Source organism: Pyxicephalus adspersus, chromosome 1 (genome assembly GCF_032062135.1).
Source record: "Pyxicephalus adspersus chromosome 1, UCB_Pads_2.0, whole genome shotgun sequence".
NCBI classification, from domain to species: Eukaryota; Metazoa; Chordata; class Amphibia; order Anura; family Pyxicephalidae; genus Pyxicephalus; species Pyxicephalus adspersus.
The window spans coordinates 37,162,889-37,183,524 of NC_092858.1; the positions used below are offsets into that span (position 1 = coordinate 37,162,889).

The following is a 20,636-nucleotide window of genomic DNA, read 5'->3' on the forward strand; positions in this document are numbered from 1 at the left end:
TATTATTGTAAGAAATTACATTGGAGTCCTAGATCCCTGGAATTTGATTACTAATCATGCCCTTGGAACTTGGACAAAAAGACCTATTTGGGGTCATTCTGGTTTCTAACAAAAAACTTTAGGATGATGTTTTGTCTAGTGCTAGATTACATGGCAGCTGTCATCTGGGATTGTCACAAGTACTGTCCTTGAATAGATAATGTCTCCCTGCAGGACAGTCAGTACTAAATTAAAATAATAGTCATTAAGTTTTTACTATCATAAAATGTGTTATTCAGATAGAAAATGTTTCCAATTTTTATGTATTGACTAAAACTTGAATGTAAATGACTAAAACTTACAATCTTACATTTTTCAAGTTACCACCTGCCAGTTCCAAGGTAGGAGGTTTGAAAAAATAGGAGTTGTAGGTTAAATAGGCATCTTGTAAGTGTCTACATGTATATACTTGTATATCTTTATTATTTACACTTTCTGGTCTGTGTGTCTCACAGTGTTTAAGGAGAACAGAAACAATATTTAACATTTTAAAGAAAAAAGAAATAGTGCAAACATAAAACTGAATTCAATAATAAACATACAATATAAAACTTTTTTCTAAAATATAAATAGTTAATTACCTAATATTACCCTTTGTTATGGCATGTTCTGTTTTAGAATACAGTACTGTTAGATTCACTGATTTAGAATACATTCATATAAATCATCATTATATAAATGTTAGATTTAAAATAAAGGAGGAATCTGGTGGTCACATTTGTGCCCATGAGATCTTTGGCAGAATCTCTTTGCCATAATTCCCATCTTTTGTTTTGTCCGGATGTAATTGTTTTTGCTCTGGCTGCAAACTAGGTGTGTCTACTCCTCATGTTACATATTATGTGATAAAATTTACAATAAAAAGTAGGGGAAGAAGTTGGAATATTCCTAATTGTCACTATCGTTTTACAGTCATAAACAAATTTCTTATATAGAGATATCAAAAAGCATACCTATTATTATTAACATATTTTTTTATAATTGTCTGTGGTGCATTTTGCAGACTGGTACTACCTAGATGAGATTTTTGGGGGGCTTTAAGGATGGTTAGGGTCATATAACCCATATATAAGGCTATTTGGCAAACCTAAACCTAATAAAAAGTATACTCCTAAAGGAAAAGTCTTAGCTTTTTTTTTAAGGTATCTATTTAGATTCATTTTTTTTGGTACAATAAAGTAGTAGGTAGGTAGGTAGTGAGCTTTTTATTCATACATTTTTAGTCACCCTAAAAAATTCTAGAATTAATCCTTATTGTGTTTCCCACTAGGAATGAATGCAGCTGTACGAGCGGTGGTGAGAGTGGGCATCTATACTGGTGCCAAAGTGTACTTTGTACATGAGGTGTGTATATCAGTGTCTTGGGAAACACGTGTACAACTTTTTGTTTTAACATTTTTTAATCCTTGTATGCTGGAAGCTTTAAAGAATGGCTGTTCAAACATTTTTCAGGGCTATCAAGGATTGGTTGATGGAGGTGACAACATTCGGGAAGCCACCTGGGAAAGTGTGTCAATGATGCTGCAGTTGGTAAGTTAGTGATTAATAGGAAATACTTATAACTAAGTAATGGTATTGTAAAGGACCATGCAGATATGTTTCAGAGGTGGGAACAATAGTGTTGTGTGTGTGTATATATGTATGTATGTATATATATATATATATACATATAATATATAATTGTTCTATTTTGTTTCATGAAAAATGAAGCTTGATGGGATTTTGTCGAGGAATTAAACAAAGTACTGGTTTTCAGGCCACAAACATGTAAAAGTATAGCTATGGCAGACAATAAAACTAAGGGACTCAAAATGGTAAATAAATGTTTTTGGTTTCCAAAGTGAATCCCTAACCTAATCTTTACACTAAACATTTCTGTAACTCCAACCTACTCTAATACTTGCTAATGTAATTATAACGCCTAGTTGACATATTTATCTTTCCTACCCCAAGATCCACTATTCCAAAGACCAGCCCCTATTGTCCCTAAATATTTGTCACTTTGCAAATTTGCTTAGAATTTATGTAGTTTTGTATCCCATTTTTTTCTAAAGTCACATGTGCTAATGATAGGAATGGTCATCTCTTCCATAAGGTGATAGTCGAAAAGACTGTATTTTCTTGTATTTTGTGGTATAGACTAATAACTAATAATTATATATGTGGCTGTCCAAACTTACTTGCTAATTTCATTTATATTATATGAATTAAAAACATTGTTTTTAAAACTGTAGTTAATGGGGAGTCTCAATTTTAAGGCTTGTATATGTATACAAGTCAAATGCATTGGGCCTGATTTATTATAACTCTGTCAACTCAAAAGCAGGTATAAGCATAGTCACAGCAGGAAAAAATATATTGAATTATTAAAGCTCTTCAATACTGAAGTAGATAGACTGTCATGAGGGAACCTGAAGATCCAACAAACCTCAAATGGATTTCAAAAAAAAAATTTGCTATTTTAGTGGAAAATGTTTTCAATCCATTACAGGTTTGTTGGTTCTCCAGGTTCTCCCATGACAGTCTATTTTCTCCAGACTTGGAGAGCTTTAATAAATCAGGTCCATTTTATTTTTTCCTGCCTAATGACTATGCTTATACCTGCTTTTGAGTTGACTGTGGCTGTTTCTAAGCTGCTTTAAGATTGTTGAAGTTTTTGAAAAGCTCCAAGCTGCTTTTGCACTCGACTTAATTACTATAAGTAAGGAAATCAGTTTAGAAAAAAGTTAGATCCCTGTTTTCCATGCCCTTAGTATAAAGGATCAATTTACTTCCATTAAAAACATTTTGCAGTGATCATATTTAATTGCATTGGTGGACTGGCAATTCCAGTCATCTTACTAGCAGGTTTTTACCCAGCTACGTAGTACAAAAGCCACATTCATTATTTTTACTCCATACATGGGTATTGATAACACACCTTTTTCATGCGGTTTTGTTTTTATGTTGATTATAATGTTGTAGGATGTTACTTTCATATCTTAGAATGTCTTTGTTTTTAGTTGTTTTTATAATGGCTTCTTTCTTACTCATGTAAACTAGAAGTAACACCATGACATGACATTTCATGTCATTTGCAATGCTTATGAGGGATGGAAGCAAGAACCTAGAGGTTACCAGGACATTTGTAAGGTTACACTGTAATGGCCTTCAGGATATTTTTTTTCCCCTGTGCTCTGGGTCATTTTTCATTGCCTGGGTTCATTGTGGAGACAGCCTAGGCAGAAACACAAGAGCCTTATTTAAGTTTACCCTTACACAGTTGGCTTGTGTGAAGAAGAACTGTGATAATAGTGGAAAACATTATGCTCTGTTTTGTTGTTAAACTAAAGATCCTGTGCAATTATAATGAACAAATTACAAAACAGAGACTACCCTTATAGTAATAAACAAAAAAAAAATAGATAAATCAGTAATTCTGACTTTTCCTTTATAGGCTAGCTTTGCCTACCCCATCTTAATGCTACTTGTTGTCTCTTAAAGCTATCATAAAAAAAAAAAACCTTTCAGTAGAAAGCCACCGATCCCTCCACAGTCTTAGTCTAATTGGTCCCACACCTTCCCTTTTCGTTCCAAAGTGGGCTGAACACTGGGCACCGCCACCTTTTTTCTCTTTTTCCAGGTTCTTCTTCCTATTTCACCTGATCTCACGCTGCATAGATACGAGATTGAGTGACCTGCCTTCTGGAAAATGTAAAAAAAAATATTGCTGATCTCACTAAGCATGAAGCCCCCACTAGGAAACATGAAGTATGTATCCCAGGAGGCTCAAATGTCAAAAAATAGTTAAAAAAAGACATTTTTCCCTCATATAAAAGGGTTATCCACCCTTTTATATAAAGTATAAATTGTTATGATAGGGCTGCTTTAATATCCTTTCATGTGATTATTGACCAGGAGGTTCGAGCAACAGGACCAAATTAAATTAAAACTCAATTACTTTATAAAAATGAGGCCCCCAAATTAAAACAAAGTTACTTCTGGTGTAAAGTTACTTCAGGTATAATATTTAAACACCTATAACAAAAATCCAATACCATTTTAGTGACTACAGATTTTGTAGTTCTAAATATTTGTCAAATATTGAAAATTATTATAAAAATTGCAAAGGACACAGTGGGCCTGATATATTAAAGCTCCCCAAGACTGGAGAGGATGCTTTCATAAGTGAAGCTGGGTGATCCAGCCAGCCTGGAATGGATCTGGTCCAGGATTCAAAACATTTGCTAGCAAATAGCAAATGACTTTGAAGAAATCCATTCCAGGTTTGCTGGATCACCCAGCTTCACCAATGAAAGTGTTTTCTCTCAAGCCTTGGAGAGCTTTAATAAATCAGACCAGTTGTGTTCTATCCGTTTTGGCGGGCTTACATCTTTTACATCTTATAAATATTTTACAGAGAAACTAGAAGGGCTTGTTTACACCTATGTGTGTACATAACCACTTGTGCTATAACCCTAGCATATGAGTGTGAATGGACTTTAAAGACAATTGTGGCTTGTTATAGTGTGACTGACATAGAAGCCAAAAGATCTGCTTTATGTCCAGGCAATTAGCAGTCATTAGATTTCAGTAAAGGTTATTTACTCACAGTATATTGTATTAACCCCCTAACCGCTAAGCCCGTAATTTCTCGCACTAAATATTTTTGCTCTTTTGGTTAACCCCGTATTTTTTCGCCTACACTAAAATCCCCACTTACCTGGTCCCGCTGTGCTAATCCAGCGTCGGTTCCGTGTTCCAGCGTCGGGTCCATGTTCCAGCGTCGTCCTCCAGCGTCGGGTGTCCCTCTCCTTAAAAGAAAAAGCCGGCCGGCTTAGAGGAGAAAGCCAGCTGGCTTTCTTTTCTAAGCCAGCCGGCTTCCTCTCCCTCCTCTCCCTGTCCCTGTCCCTATCCCTGTGCCTCTCCCTGTCCAGCGTCGATCGCTGGACAAAAAAAAAAAAATACTCACCTTCTTCCTCCGCTCCTCCGGACACGTCTTGTGTCTTCTGTGTTCAGCCGGCGAGTGCAGAGACGATCACCGGGGTTTCCCGGTGACGTCGCTGCGTGCGTCGGCGCGGGAGGGAGGCGGGGCGGCAAATTCAAAATTTTGCATTGAGTTCCTTTGTATTGAACTCAATACAAAAAAGCTGTATTGAGTTCAATACAAAGAAATCCTTATATAATATATATATAATTGTATTATATATATATTATATAAGCTACTGTACATTACATTTTACACTTTTTTTTTTTTTTAACTTTTTTTAGTTTTTTTTAAAGATTTTTTTTTTTTATGTTTTATAAAAAAAAAAATTAATTATTAAATTTATAAAATTTTGGACATATTTTGGTGAGTTATGCGGTAATTCGGTGAATTAGAGCCTACAATCCAAAATAAATTTCCATGCAAAAAATGTAACACTTTTTGCATGGAAGTTTGGAAAGAATTAGAATACCCGGCATTTGCGTACGCGTCCCTCGGCGATTCCTGATGATGCACGTGCGTGCGCCCGTCGATGAGGGTCGTAGCGGAAAATTCAAATTTTTTGTATTGGATTTAATACAAAGTCCTGTATCCAATCCAATACAAAATAATAGAAAATATATTTATGTGGTTTTGTCTATAGGTATGTGACGGACACTAGGGAGGTGTTTTAGAATATGTATATATGTACATGTATATTACTATACATTATACCGAATTATCGCATTTTCAGTATTTTTCATTTATTTATGTATTCTTGTTTAAGCTGATTTTTGTGTTTTTCCTTTAATTTTATTAAAAGTTTTTTTGTTTTTTTTTACATGATTGTGTGTTTCAAACATTTTTTATATTCATGATATCTACTAGAACCCTATTCGGACATATTTCTGTAAATTACAGGTCTACAATTTAAAAAAAAAAATTTCATGAAAACCTGTGACGCTTTTGGAACAGAAATCTAGAAATCAGTGTAACGCTCAGGTGGTTAAAGTAAAGAATAATATTATTGCCTGAGAGCTGGGAATATGAAGTTGCTTTTTTGTTGATATTTTACACAGTAATTTAACGTTTTCAACTTGTCATTTGCTGGCTTTTAAATGAAAGTCAGACTTGTAATCCCATCTTCTACTTTTAACTTCCAATGTAGGTTATATATTATACCAGCTTCATTGCAAGACATATGCATTCATTTTCTAAACAAAACACTTGAGTAGGGCACCTAAGGCAGTGTATTTTAGTGCATCACCATCTACAGGCGTAAATATATATATATATTTATATACACACACATACACACACGCACATACAGCTATATACCTATACTGCTTTTTATATTTCCATTTAGTAATTCGCATAGCTGCTTCCCCGGAAATCTTTAAATACCGTGGACAGTTTAAAGGTTGTTGGTCAGATGTGTGCCCTATTAAAGAGAGGCATTGTGACATCTTGACATTTCTTCTGGTTCGTCCTTTGCCAGACTACGGATACTTAAGTCTGTGCATCTTCCCTAGCCAGAGAGTAACTCTCAATGTCAAATACAAAAATAACCTGCCATTTTAGTGCCAGATGAGGTTAAAGTTCTAAGTGGAGTTCAGTTTCAAATGCCACACATAAATAGATGATACCTTTGACCTTTTCCAATTAACACTATGTAAGTGGACATGTTTTTAGAAATAAAGAAATGCCGCTATTTTGTCTGGTCTGTGTCAGGATGGAATACGTATTATTGTGTCTTTTTTTCATAAAGAATTCCTTTTCCACATTTAGTAGAAAATGCTGTACATGTTTTATGTACCAGGGAAATAAAACCCCAGATGTAGTTTTCAAGGTTACATTATGGTCAAAAGATTGTGTACACTTTACTGTCATAGCTGCCTTTCATATTCACCTAGATTTTTTTTAGCTTTAATGTGACAATGTGCTAATATTATAGTAAAAATCTCACTTTAGATAATAGGTTTCTAAGATAATAAACACTTTAAAGTGCCTGGGCACATCATCACTTGTCAATTACAGTATACCCAGCAGCCTCCAACCTCACACTGGAGACTGAGTATAGCCAGTCATGATTAGCTTGTATTAAAAAAAATGCAGAGACAAGAAAATGTTTTGTTTTGTTTTTTTATTCCATGGTGCTTCTGTTATTCATCAATAAAAGTACATTCACATTAGATCTATGCTCACAGCAGTTTGTCAGCACCAGGCTCAGACAAATACATTCAGTAATAAGAGAAAAAATGGGTTGTCTCTACTTCTTGACTTTAGTGAGGGCCGCCCCAAGAAGTAATAGACTTGTGATTAAAGAATAAGAGACAGAAATACAGGGGTTTTCTTTGCAGCAATTCAAAATTATGAATTTTCAACAATTAAATATTAATACATAATATAGATAAGGTGGGCCTTATCCCATTAACATCATGGGATTCCTGACCCTTTATCTAGACATATTATTCCCTAATTCTTGAGCAAGAAGTATGGTTCAGAACCCGACGCGTTTCGCCGATAGGCTTCCTCGGGGTGTGCTCAAATCATTAACAAGGATGTTCTCGCAGAGAGGACTCATATATGATGTTAGATTTTTTGGCAGTGCCTAGCTAAATCTCCCAATAGGAATCATGTTCCAATCAGTAGTAACAAGTGACTCAGTGAAGAACGGATCGTGCAGAGTGTGCAGCTAGTTGGAAAGTGTATTTCTTTCATATCTCCCGCCTTATAAGGGCATGGAGATGGCGTTGTGCAGCCAAATATTCTTACATCATATATGAGTCTTCTCGACAAGAACATCCTTGTTAATGGTTTGAGCACATACCTTGAGAAAGCCTATCGCTGAAACGCGTCGGGATCGGAACCGTATGGGACAAGACCTACCTTATCTATAATATGTATTGATATTAAATTGTAGAAAATGTATAATTTTGAACAATACAATTAATTTTGAATTGCGGCAAAGAAAACCCCTGTCTTTCTGTCTTTTATTCTTTAATCACAAGTCAGATACTTTCAGTATCCTGACTATAGATTAGACCAGCTTGGGCTTTAAAGACTCTGGTATTTTTGTGCCATTTCTCTGTCTCTGTAGATTATTGACCCACTCCCTGTCCATCAGTCAGCCTGGCCAAATAGGCCTTGACACTTCTTATGTATCAACACACATGCTGCTCCCACTACAGATCTGTCTTCATAGGTGGACCTCTAACTGACTAGAGAATATCACTTTTGTGGGCAATGCTAACCTCACATCTGTTCAGGGAACATTTCACTGCTAAAACAGGTCGTATCTACATCTTCACACAGTGAAAAAACATCATTCCTTCTGTCACTGGTTTTATAGGTAATATTGATGGAGCTAAAATAGGCTCATGCCTGGAAACATATCTTAAAACAGGTGCCAATTGTATTCTTTTCTGAAACTCTGAAATATTGTTCTGTGCAGGGTGGTACAGTAATAGGAAGTGCTCGATGCCAGGATTTCCGAACTCGTGAGGGCCGTCTTCAAGCAGCATGTAACCTTGTGAAGAAAGGAATTACCAACCTGTGTGTCATTGGTGGAGATGGCAGTCTGACAGGAGCCGATACTTTCAGAGCTGAGTGGAGTGGATTGCTCACTGACCTAGTGAAAGCAGGTAAAGCTGTGACACTATGTCTAAGTTGTGCCAATAAGTTTACTGCTGAATGAATTCTAAGCTGCTTTCTTTGCAGCTGTCCTACACTGCTGGTTTGACTATAGTTTTATATTGCAACCCATTACTTATCATGCATACACCATGAAAAGGAGGATACTTTTAAGCGAAATCACTGCTCAGATTCTGATATTTTTTGGTTGTAGAGATTTTTCTATAATAGATTGTGTCTTTCCCCTCCCATAAACCCCCAAGGTGTCAGGCAGCTCCATTGCAGGCTTAGAGGGACAAAGGACTAGCAGCATTCATATTAGACTGAATTTTCTTCAGAAGATGTTTATGTAAATGGATGTTATATTCTAGTGTATTCACCTAAATGGTTAAAATAGTTGAATTTGCTTGTTTTGGTTGAATTGCAAAAAAGATCCTTAAATTATTTTATTATGTATGTACAATTGATGTGGTATGGTAATCAATAAATGTCCCTCATAAAGTCCCTTTTTTGTGAAAAATAAAATAAACAAAGGTATCACTCAGCTAGAACACTCTCTTCAAAAATAGCCATCATGGAAAATCCATCACAAGGAGCATGAAATTATCATGAGGTTTAGCAATGGCTGTCACTATCTCCTACTAATTCTTGCAGAAGCCATTCTAATCTAAAATATCAATTATCACTGTCATTTGTGTTTAAAAATACAAAGTTTACAAACATAACTGTGCAGAGATATGAAGTTCATCCATGTTACTTCATTACCATTTGAAAGTACAGTAGAAACTTTTTTTTTTGCGGAATGTTATTTTCAGTGGGAACGCCTTTACAGATATAACTGAAATCCTATTGTATAAACAGAGAAAGATTGGTATAGCCCTCATTAATAATTTATTGACGTTTGTAATGTTAAGAACCAGTACCAGTACAGAATTGTATATTTAATATTAATAATGTATTTTAGTGGTATTGTAATTACTGTATATAATTTGCTTTTGGGACAAAGGAGGCAACAGACAAACAAAATGTTACTTTCTTTGTATAGGAATTATAGTCAGGTAGTCAGCTTGTGAAAAACAATTCTTCTCATCAGGTTGTTTTCTGATAACCCTCTATAGTCAAAGTCCTACTGGCCAGGAAAAGGACAGGGGAGCATTCCACATATGCTCAGCACCTGCTATGCTACATGTATAATCTATATATTTTTTTAATTAATTAATTTAATGTATATATTTCTTTAGGGAGAATATCATCTGAAGAGGCAAACAAGTCTAGCTTCCTAAATATCGTTGGTATGGTGGGTTCCATTGATAATGACTTCTGTGGCACAGATATGACCATTGGAACAGATTCAGCACTTCACAGAATAATGGAGATAGTGGATGCAATTACCACAACAGCACAAAGGTAGCCTGAGCCTTGTCTGTAATTTACTATACTGTACATGTCATGTTAGTATCATATTGAAAATGACCGTTTTATGTCTTTTTTTTCTCATGCTGTAACTTAAGAATATTTAATGTTTTATGTTTACTACTATGTTTTAGGTTAACTACTCTTAATGCATATGTTTATACACATGTAATTCCACATTTAATTAATTATAATACAATAAAAAATATAGGCACATGTGATCAATAAACATATATTTTTAATCCCTTTTGGAGCCTCCAGAATTGCTGCATCTTCTTTGGCTATGAAAAAACAAGACATAACACAGTAAATCAGAGTAGTCCGTGTGTCTGTTGGGTTTACTCAGCAGTCAAAGATGCATTGACTATTATAAAAAAGGGAAGTAATTATTGGCAACTAGGTACTCTTAATCTGCCTGTAGTAAACCAAAATGGCTTTTTGGTACCACTGCAAACTTTCTCTTTAGCGTGAGACACCATAAATCAGTCGCATTACATAATAAAATTACTGATCTTTATTTATAAACATCTAAAAGTGCTTTAAAATCTAAAAAGAAAATACATTTTGAATAGTATATAGCATAAATGGTCTTATTTTTACTATTTCAATGAAGTGAGATGCTTTCTGCACAGAAAAATGTAACTGTAGAGAACAATCATCAGAACTTGCATTGTGCTTCCATGTGGACATTCATGCATCTTCCTGTTTTTTTGCAATTATGATCAGATATAAGTGACTATAGAAGAGCCATTCATGTGTTCTAATTTGCAGGTTTGCCTTGATAAAGACAATGTGTTGGCTGGTATTTGTGGATATCCACCACCTGTGAGTTATGCGGATTTAATTATAAATTGAACTAATTTACCTCAAATATTCCTTTACAGTCACCAGAGGACCTTTGTTCTTGAAGTGATGGGTCGCCACTGCGGGTAAGTTCTTTTACTCACAAAAAAAAATTTACTAGCCATTATGTTTAGACACAGAGGGGCCTGATTTATTAAAGTTCTCAAAGGCCAGAGAGGATACACTATCATCAGTGAAGCTGGTTGATCTAGTAAACCTGGAGTGGATTTCTTAAAGTAATTTTCTGTTTGTTAGCAAATGTTTTTAATCCTGGACCAGATCCACTCCAGGTTTTCTGGATCACCCAGCTTCACTGATGAAAGTGTATCCTCTCCAGCCTTGGAGAGGATACACTATGTACTCTATAGAGATATATATTTTTACTGTGCACCCCTTTCTTCAAATTATAGATACTTGGCTCTAGTAACAGCTCTGGCCTGTGGAGCAGATTGGGTTTTTATTCCAGAGTCTCCACCAGAAGAAAACTGGGAAGAACATCTCTGCAGAAGATTAAGTGAGGTATTAGGTTCAGTTTTTCCTTACTTTGATAAATAATTGTACTGGGTATCCTGCCATTTTACAGTCAGGCTAATATTCTCCCTGAAATATGCAAAGACCATTGTCAAATTCAAAGGATATTGGTTTTGTTTCAAGATTAAATTAGAAAATAAAAATAGAAATCCAACCTCCTCACTTATGTAAATGGTTGATTTCAGTGGATAGATTTTCCTTTGTTTCCTCTTCACATAACAGGTCTTAATGGGGACACAATAAAAATCTGACCAAGATAAGCATTACTGAAAACGAAAAGTGAAAAACAATTTGTACCTTTACACCCTTTTTTCTTTTTACAGCCTTTACAACATTTCTGTGGCAACATTAGGTGGGTAGGAAGTTGGTAAAATTTTAGGAATATTTAGAAGGAAATAGTGATTCTATTTCATAGCTAACTATAGTAAAATAGGATAAAATGATTTGTACATTCATTTTCCACAAACCTTTGCAAATGCAATCATTATAGAGTTTGCTACAGTGCCCTTCCCTGGTAAATGAACTAATAGCATTGTGCTTTTTCAGACTAGAGGTCGCGGATCAAGATTAAACATCATAATCGTCGCTGAAGGAGCTATAGACCTGAACGGTAAACCAATTACATCAGAAGACGTTAAAAATGTATGTACTACCTAAAAAAAAATCAACCATTTTTTTCTGTGTATGAATCTATTTGATCGTCAATATTGAATGTTCTGGATTGAAATAACATGTGATATGCAAGTAGATTGCAAATTGATTACATCTAACCATTCATTTCTGTTTATTGACAGCTAGTTGTAAAGCGCCTTGGCTATGACACAAGAGTCACCGTTCTTGGACATGTTCAGCGTGGTGGAACACCTTCAGCTTTTGACAGAATTTTGGTAGGAATGGACATTTTTTCAGTTTCTTCCCACTATATATATGTTTATATATCTACATTTGTATTGAGTTGACATCTTGCCATTAAAGTACTTTATGTCTGCATTCATACAGCAAAAATAGACAAGTGTTTGTAGTATTTCTGCACAGCACCAGCACTTCTTTTTGACCTGATGATAGGGCCAGAGATTAAAATAAGTAATGAATAATTCATGCAGGTTATCTGAAGTTACTGTTCATATTTTTTTTCTAATGGGGCAAATTGTTGAACTTTTTAGGGAAGTCGGATGGGTGTTGAAGCTGTTATGGCTTTGCTAGAAGGTACATCAGACACACCTGCTTGTGTAGTCAGCCTGTCTGGAAATCAAGCAGTCAGACTGCCATTAATGGAGTGCGTTCAAGTGGTAAGTAATTCATGATCAATTTTAAATATTGCTTTACTCTAACATGTTATAACTATGTACATATCTATGTATAGATTTGCTCTCCAGTGCCAACAGAGTTGATCTAACAATGCCTACATAAGTACCTGTGTTTACAATATTGTATTCATCTTTTTTATTTTACAGACAAAGGATGTGACAACGGCCATGCATAATAAGAAATTCATCGAAGCTGTTAAATTAAGAGGAAGGTAATTACATATTACAAAAACCTTATGAATGCTATTGTAAAACAGTTCATGTTTCTTCTTTTTTATACAGCTACTACACAGATGGGTTACTTGTTAAATATATATATATATATATATATATATTCCTTTTTGTGCTCAAATTAGTTCCAAGATGACAGAATCAAGCAGAGCATTATATAGCTCTTTTTCTACATTAATGCAGTTGTGTGAACATGCAGTTGTGTGAATAAAAAGGTTATGATCCTAACACAAGTAAAAATGTGACTTGGACTAGCTGCAAAATATCTTTAACGTTACAGGCTAATTGTGACCATGCCATGACCTCGATAAATGAGAACTTTCACAGACATTCCAGCTGGTAAAAAATGCATATTTTTAGAAAAGGAAAACATAATCTTAACACACTGCCACCCCTAGGGCACCAAAGCTTTAGATGGATATTTTTTCCTATGTATATTTTATGCAGCTTGTACATTTTAAACACATGTGTGCCATGTAAAATCACCATTGTAAATCTTTCACCCAGTAATGTGCCACAGACCATGAGGCAAATTTATAAAGCATAAAATGTGATTTTCGCCAAATTTCCACTGATGGTAAATCAATCACAGTCTTTGAAACCTCATTTACTGTTAAGATTTACCTACAGCAATGCTCATTGCTTAAGGAACCCCTAGCAACCTCTGGAGAACCCCTAGGGTTCCATGACACCCTGGTTGAGAAACACTGACCTACAGTAAATATTTTTTAAATGTTAGAATATTATCTATTTATAAATTTATTTTAATTGTGTTTAAAAAGAAAAGGACCCACTTACTATACAGATTTTTTTTTTACAGGAGTTTTGAAAACAACTGGAATGTCTACAGGACACTGGCTCACATAAGGCCCCCTTCCACAAAGGTAAAGAATGTGCATGTAAAATCAACCATTTTAAAAATGTAGGATATGTGCAAAGCAGCTGTTAAGTAAAGATTCTGTGTACATCCTTTGTCTGTGTGGTGTTTGGACAAGACAGTTTTTTTATAACAATACCAATAATGTTTTGGCCATTGTGTATGTAAGTTAAATTGAGCAGTGTATTCAGAAAAAAAAGAGTAAAAAAAGAAATAGGAGTGTGCTGCATTGATAAAAAAAAATTCCAAAAAAATGTCCTTCTCCATTGTTTCTGAATTTATTACATATAACAATTGGGGGGGGGGGGTCTCACAGTTGCAGCTGTTCTTTTGGAGTGAAGCTGACGATTACAGCTGTTTTAAACTTTGAATACAGTTTAACTGCTTGAGGATTGTAGCATTTCTTTTTTTTCCCCCATACATGTTAAAAATCTATTCCAAAATATCAGAATTTTTTCTGATAACAGAAAACCAGTGGATAAGGACATTTGGCAGCTGCAATTTCTGTTTACACCTATTGAGACATCAATCGTCTATTAGACCTGTGATGTCTTCCCTGCCCTTAACCTTAAACTCTACTTCTTTAGACGTATAGATTAAAGTTAGGTACAGTTTTAGACTTAAAATTAAAGGTGGGTCGGGAAATTCATTATCTTAGCTTGTTGATAGTTTCAGTAGACATGGGTGCCAAGTGGTTAAGGATTAACAAGTGCTAAAAGACTCAACTACTCCATTATAGAAATAGGGTACAGCCTGGTGGCCTTAGTTAGACTCTGGCCTTGTATAGGTCTCAATATATAAAGGGAGAATTATTTCTCTGCCATTAAACTCCTACTCCAAGGTTCACCTGGGATATTTAGGCATTCCTGCCCACCATTCCTGTGCACTTCAGCTCAGTCTTTAGTGTTGTCCATAATCTAAAAATAAATAAAGAGTCATACAGGAAGCAGATACCCCAAGAAATATAAAAAATGGAAAGGATTAGCTTTCCAGTATCTACAAAACATTCAGAGCCAAAGCTGGACTGAATCTTATTTTTGTTTTATATCTGTGTTTGTAATAAGTTAAACCCATTTCTGTTAATATAAATGACCAAGAATACAGAAGAGTTGTCATTAGTGCAGCTGCAGTAACTTTTCTTTTTTTCTTGCAGAGTGGTTATAACTTGGCTATTCTGAACGTTGGTGCCCCTGCTGCTGGCATGAACGCTGCTGTGAGATCCACCGTTAGAATTGGCATTATCCAGGGCCACAGGATGTTTGCTGTACATGATGGATTTGAAGGTCTTGCCAAAGGACAGGTACTTTATTTATTTGTTACATAACTCCACCATTACAGTAGTGAGAGTTTTGCTTTGCTGTAGGCCATTTAATGGTATTTTCAATTGACTTTTTGACAAATAATGTATCAAAAGTGTCTATAAATACATTTGATTTAATTTTGATCATTTTTTTATTTAATGTGTTTGATTACTTGATTTAAACATTTTGCATAGTGTGTGGCTAGCTTTAAAAAAAAAGTCTAGGATTTTATAATATACAACAAAAAGTAAACTGTGAAAAAATATATCTTTCCAATAAAGTATTTTGACATAAAACTGCTCATGATTTGTTTGGACTATGTATTTTTAAATACATAGTCATAAAACATAAAAGCTTATTTTAGGATTGGCTGATTGGCTCATTTGTTATCTATCTTGTATGATAGTTTCCAGTGACAGATCAGCGAGTGAGCGCTGTACTGTTTACATAGCACCCTTCTGTTTAATGGAGAGGGGAGGATGAGTATATGGTTCTCTGCTCCGCTCTAGGAGTGCATATTGATAGTTCATGTTCAGTTGTTCTTCAATCTGCCATGGTGGATTGATGAAAACGCCTGGAGACTGCTGTATGTCAGATTTTTTTCCTGACAGTTGTCAAGTGACAATCATATGTCATGTATATGAAACTTACGTCCCATTGTTGGTTGTTCAGACCCATCTATTCTACCATCTCAACAACATAAAGGGTTATCAGTCTGTGGGGTTAAGATAATGACCAGGAGGTCTATCTCACCTTAACATAACACAAAAAACTGTTTGATTGAATTTTGTGTTTGAATTTTTTTGACATTATTAATTTTTTTTTAATGATCAAACAGATATAACAAATACAACAAAGCACAAAAATAGCAAAAAAGAAAAGTTGATTGTTAGGGTTACTTATCTGTACGTTTGTTCTTGCACTATTAAAGAGCTGACACTAGATGGCAGCAATACATCTTCAGACGTCATATTATTTGGATAATGCCTTTTAGGCCACCTGGTGGTGGTTTGTTGTTTTTACCAATTTATATGGTGTGTTTTTCTAAACTCAATTTAATTTCATTTTTTTTAGGATATTTTATTTTGCTATGATTGCATGTTAGAAACGTTAAAAATATCTAACAGCTATCTGAAACACAATGCTCGAGTCTACAGTGTAGTCCACAGTGTATTCACATTTATGGTAAACTTTATGCCATGCCTGTACTGTATTTTTGTTTATAGAAAGTTATTAGGACTGGGTAAATATTATTTTATCTGGATACATTTCAATTAATTACATTAATTTGTTGGCACCATTACTATTCTTTCTTTATTTTGTAATATGTTTTCTCTCTTTGTTACTATGTTCCTCAACAATAGATAGAAGAAATTGGATGGGGTGGTGTTGGGGGATGGACTGGACAAGGAGGGTCTCGACTAGGAACTAAAAGGTGACTTTTTTTTTTAATCATTAACCAAATGTGTTTACCTGTTATGTCTTTGATTGCACATTTAATGATAGATAACAGTATTTGTGGGAATGTGTTTCAGAGATAAGGACTAAAGAGCAATGGTGTTACCAACACACAGAGCTCTTGTGTTTTCTTTTCTATTACAACTACGTGTCAAAAACAATTTGTGCTTATTTCTTATAATATTTGTTTAGTAAATAAAATGTATGTTACATGGCACATACAGCTAGTAACACACGGTGCTACCTGACTGTGCAATATCTTTTGGATTTATAACAGCTAATGCAAGTGCTTACCAAGCTGGATATACATTGCATTTGCTTAAGCAGGACTGATTGGTATATGCGGTCTTAAACATATATAAACATAAATACAATAAATATAACAAAAAACTGGGCCATTCAATCAAACAAAATACTGACTAAATACTAATTCTCTAATATTATTATCACACAGTATTTATAAATTTATCATATTATGCAGCCCTGTACTAATTCCCTAGTCATGTCACTAGCTTTCCCTCAAAAGGGCTCACAATCTAATGTCTCTACCACAGTCATATGTGTTTAATACAGTCTAAGGTCAATTTGTGGGAAAGCCAATTATCCTAGCTGCATGTTTTTGGGATGTGGGAAGAAAACCGGAGTATCTGGAGGAAACACATGCAAACACAGGAAGAACCTGCAAACTCCATGCAGATAGTGTCCTGGCCGAGATTCGGACCTGGGACCCAGCGCTGCAAAAGCCTAACCACGTAGCCACCATGCTGCCTATGCCTGCTATGCCTGTTCTTTTTTTGTGTGAGTGCAGGTTGGGGCACAAGGATTGTAAGCTCTTCAGGGCTGGGACCTCTCCTCCTCCTGTGTCACTGTCTGTATCTGTCTGTCATTAGCATCCCTATTTAATGTACAGCCCTGCGTAATATGTTGACACTATATAAATCCTGTATTATAATAATAATAAAAGGGAGTGTAATATACTGCATTAAGCAGGCAGACATCAGACAGTTGACATTTGATACTTGGTCAAATTTCTGCTGATATCTAAATAAGAATGAGTGGTTTGTGTTGGTAATCTTAATAAGTGATTGATATCAGGAAAATGCAAACATCTGTCAGTTTATGGGTATAAAGTTATGTTCTTAGGCTGTGTTAGTATTACTAGTCCCAGGTTACCCTACCAGATATTAAGTATAAAAAAGTTGTCCCTTATGTTTAACTTTCATGTTCCTTATGTTTAACATAAGTTGTCCCTTATGTGTTTGTATAAATCACATGTTTATTGTTCTACACATAGGGTGCTGCCAAAGAAATATTTTGAGGAAATCAGTGCAAATATTAGCAACTTTAACATACATGGCTTGATCATTATTGGCGGTTTTGAGGTAAGTTTTGTATTTTGTAGTGATTGTGGGATCTATTGTGTACAAATTAGGCATGCAAATAATATATAAAGTCTGATCTGTATATAGAGATTTACTTTAATTTGTTACATCCAAATTTTTTTGTCTTTATTTTACAAGCACAAGGGCTTATTAAAGCCCTCAAAAAATGAACAGGATCAACTTTGTCAGTGAAACTGGGTGATCCAAAAAACCTGAAATTATTTTCCTAAAAGTCATTTGCTATATATTAGCAAATGTTTTTGGTCCTTGACCAAGTCCATTCCAGGTTTGCTGGATCACCCAGCCTCACTGATAAAAGTGTATCCTCTCCAGCCTTGGAGAGCTTTAATAAATAAAGCCCAATGACTCTTTATTTACTTACTGACCTAAATAGTGTTCCAACTGTGTTTTCATTGCTGTTTCTAAACTTTGTTTTTACACCTTTTCTTTTTGTGACCATGCATCTTGGTATTAATTTTTTTCTCTTGCAGGCATTTACAGGCAGTCTGGAACTGATGGAAGGACGTTCCAAGTATGAGGAATTGTGTATACCTATTGTTGTTATCCCCGCCACAGTCTCAAACAATGTCCCTGGTTCTGACTTTAGTATTGGTGCTGATACAGCTCTCAACACTATTACCACTGCAAGTATTTTAGTTGTCTACTGTTTTTATATAACTTTATAGCAACTTATTAGTGAAAAGAAATGAACAGTAACTAGTTTACTTCAGTCAGTAATGAGGAAATGACAGTGTTGCTTCTTTAGGTTTTTACATTCCAGCTTGAGAAATCCTATGCTTCAATTTTAGAATGTATGTGGAAGGTATCTTTTTTGTGTAAAGGCAAAAGTATTACCACACCTACAGGCTGCCTCTATCATCCTGGGTGGTATGATTCTTTATGAATGATTATTCATAATAATATTATAGAGAGTTTTGTTGTGCTTTTAAACCATTTGCATGGCAGCAGAATATTCAGTATTTCAGTTCATTATATCAGGCAAACACATGCATATTTATTACAGATTGGGTTATTTTTGCAACCCATGTAGTATAGTGATACCTGGCATATAGCAATTATTACCATATGTCATCAGTGAATTGTGAAAAGTATTACTGCAGCATGACCTATCTTTCTTCTTGATTTCATATCACCTTTGCTTAAAAATAAATGTATAAATAAGGGACACCCCTTTCAAAATATTGAAATGCTCTTGCATGGCAGACTGAAATGAAGACCTGCAGAGAAAATAATGTTTCCAGTTGTATTTACTGAATAGCATCATAGAAACTGATATAAATAAAAAAAACTGAATAAAACTGAATACCTGAGAGGGATACAGGATCATCATGACAATACTTTTTGCAACCACGTTTTCCTTTATTTACAGCCTTGAGTCTTTTGGGATTCTTCTCCCAACTTCTACCAATTTTTCACAGATCAATTGAGTGGTGACTTTTGGTAGAACACAGCCTTCATTCCATAGGTTTAGGTCTTGCTGTTTAGGTCTTGGCTGTAACTAGAACACACAAGGACATTCACCTTTTTTCATTCAGCCACTGTGTTGTCAATTTGCAGTGTGCTCCAGGTCATTGCCATGATGGAAGGTGAACTTTTTTCCCATTGACAACTTTCTGGCAGCAGGGTTTCCTCAAACATTTGGCAGTGTTTTACTCTATGCAATATTCCTTATTGCAGAGAAACATCCCCACAACAAGATTCCACCACCTCCTTGCTTTACCCTGGATATGGTGTTCTTTGGATGGTGAGCTGTATCAGCATTGCACCAGATGTACTATTTGGTTTTGAGGCCAAATTGTTCAGTTTTGATGTCTTACAACAATAAAGCTTTTTACCACTCTCCTTAGAATTTTAAAGGTGTGTTTTGACAAGGAAAATTTCATTTTAGTACCAAACACTTTCCACTTCCTAATTATAGACTTAATTTAAAATTGCAAGACGCTTTGTTTTGGCTAGGTCATTGGCCTTTGGACTTCTAAAGCATATATTATTTTTTTGAACACCTCAAACAATATACTTAGAAATAATCCAATGATTTAATAATTTACAATTCATAAAACTTGGTTAAAAACATCACAAAAATCCAAAAGTTGGTACATATTAAATCCAGAGGTTAGTACATAATGACAAGGCTAATGATATATTGACGCGTTTCTCAGAACAAAGTCTGATTTTTTTGATATCATCTCCTGATTTGTGCATGTCCACAACTTTATTCCTGAGATGTTTTGAAAGTGTCTTTACCACCTACTGTTGGTTGTAGGTAATAGTTAGAGCTGAACACGTAAGCCATTTACTTACCTAGATATGCAATCAAAAGGTTAGTCACACCCATTTCAGACAAAAAGCATCAAAATGTAAATGTGATTGTAGGTTTCCTTTTCATCCTGAGGATACGAAATGTTGACTGTGAATTGCGTAGAAAGAAAATTGGGCTTACCCAAGGGTGAGCCTCAAAAGAAGTATCTGTATTGCGTTGAATGGTTTTATTGATGTAATTTTATTTGTGGAACCTTGTTGGTATTCAATAGGGAAATTTTTTATTTTACATAACATATTTTATTCTATATGTTGGCCTGAAAAGTCCCAAAAAATGGTGATTCACTAAAATTAGCATTTTTAGTTAGGGTATATTTTGGAACGAAGTATAGGCGG

The 20,636-nt window shown here is 35.0% G+C and overlaps 1 protein-coding gene across 4 annotated transcripts in view; it reads left to right on the plus strand.

Annotated features, from left to right (window-relative positions):
• Positions 1 to 20,636, plus strand: part of PFKM (phosphofructokinase, muscle) — a 42,031-nt gene that overhangs the window by 11,307 nt on the left and 10,088 nt on the right. For 2 of the 4 annotated variants that reach the window (XM_072406727.1, XM_072406719.1), the window contains exons 4-18: positions 1,310 to 1,383; positions 1,492 to 1,569; positions 8,439 to 8,628; positions 9,859 to 10,024; positions 10,915 to 10,959; positions 11,284 to 11,392; positions 11,951 to 12,046; positions 12,199 to 12,291; positions 12,568 to 12,693; positions 12,859 to 12,923; positions 13,763 to 13,826; positions 14,973 to 15,119; positions 16,485 to 16,555; positions 17,873 to 17,960; positions 18,452 to 18,604. In XM_072406727.1, the coding sequence (XP_072262828.1) occupies positions 1,310 to 1,383; positions 1,492 to 1,569; positions 8,439 to 8,628; positions 9,859 to 10,024; positions 10,915 to 10,959; positions 11,284 to 11,392; positions 11,951 to 12,046; positions 12,199 to 12,291; positions 12,568 to 12,693; positions 12,859 to 12,923; positions 13,763 to 13,826; positions 14,973 to 15,119; positions 16,485 to 16,555; positions 17,873 to 17,960; positions 18,452 to 18,604 (1,565 nt within the window). The remainder of the gene's footprint in view (positions 1 to 1,309; positions 1,384 to 1,491; positions 1,570 to 8,438; positions 8,629 to 9,858; positions 10,025 to 10,914; positions 10,960 to 11,283; positions 11,393 to 11,950; positions 12,047 to 12,198; positions 12,292 to 12,567; positions 12,694 to 12,858; positions 12,924 to 13,762; positions 13,827 to 14,972; positions 15,120 to 16,484; positions 16,556 to 17,872; positions 17,961 to 18,451; positions 18,605 to 20,636) is intronic. The other 2 variants (XM_072406745.1, XM_072406736.1) reach the window with 1 other exon arrangement.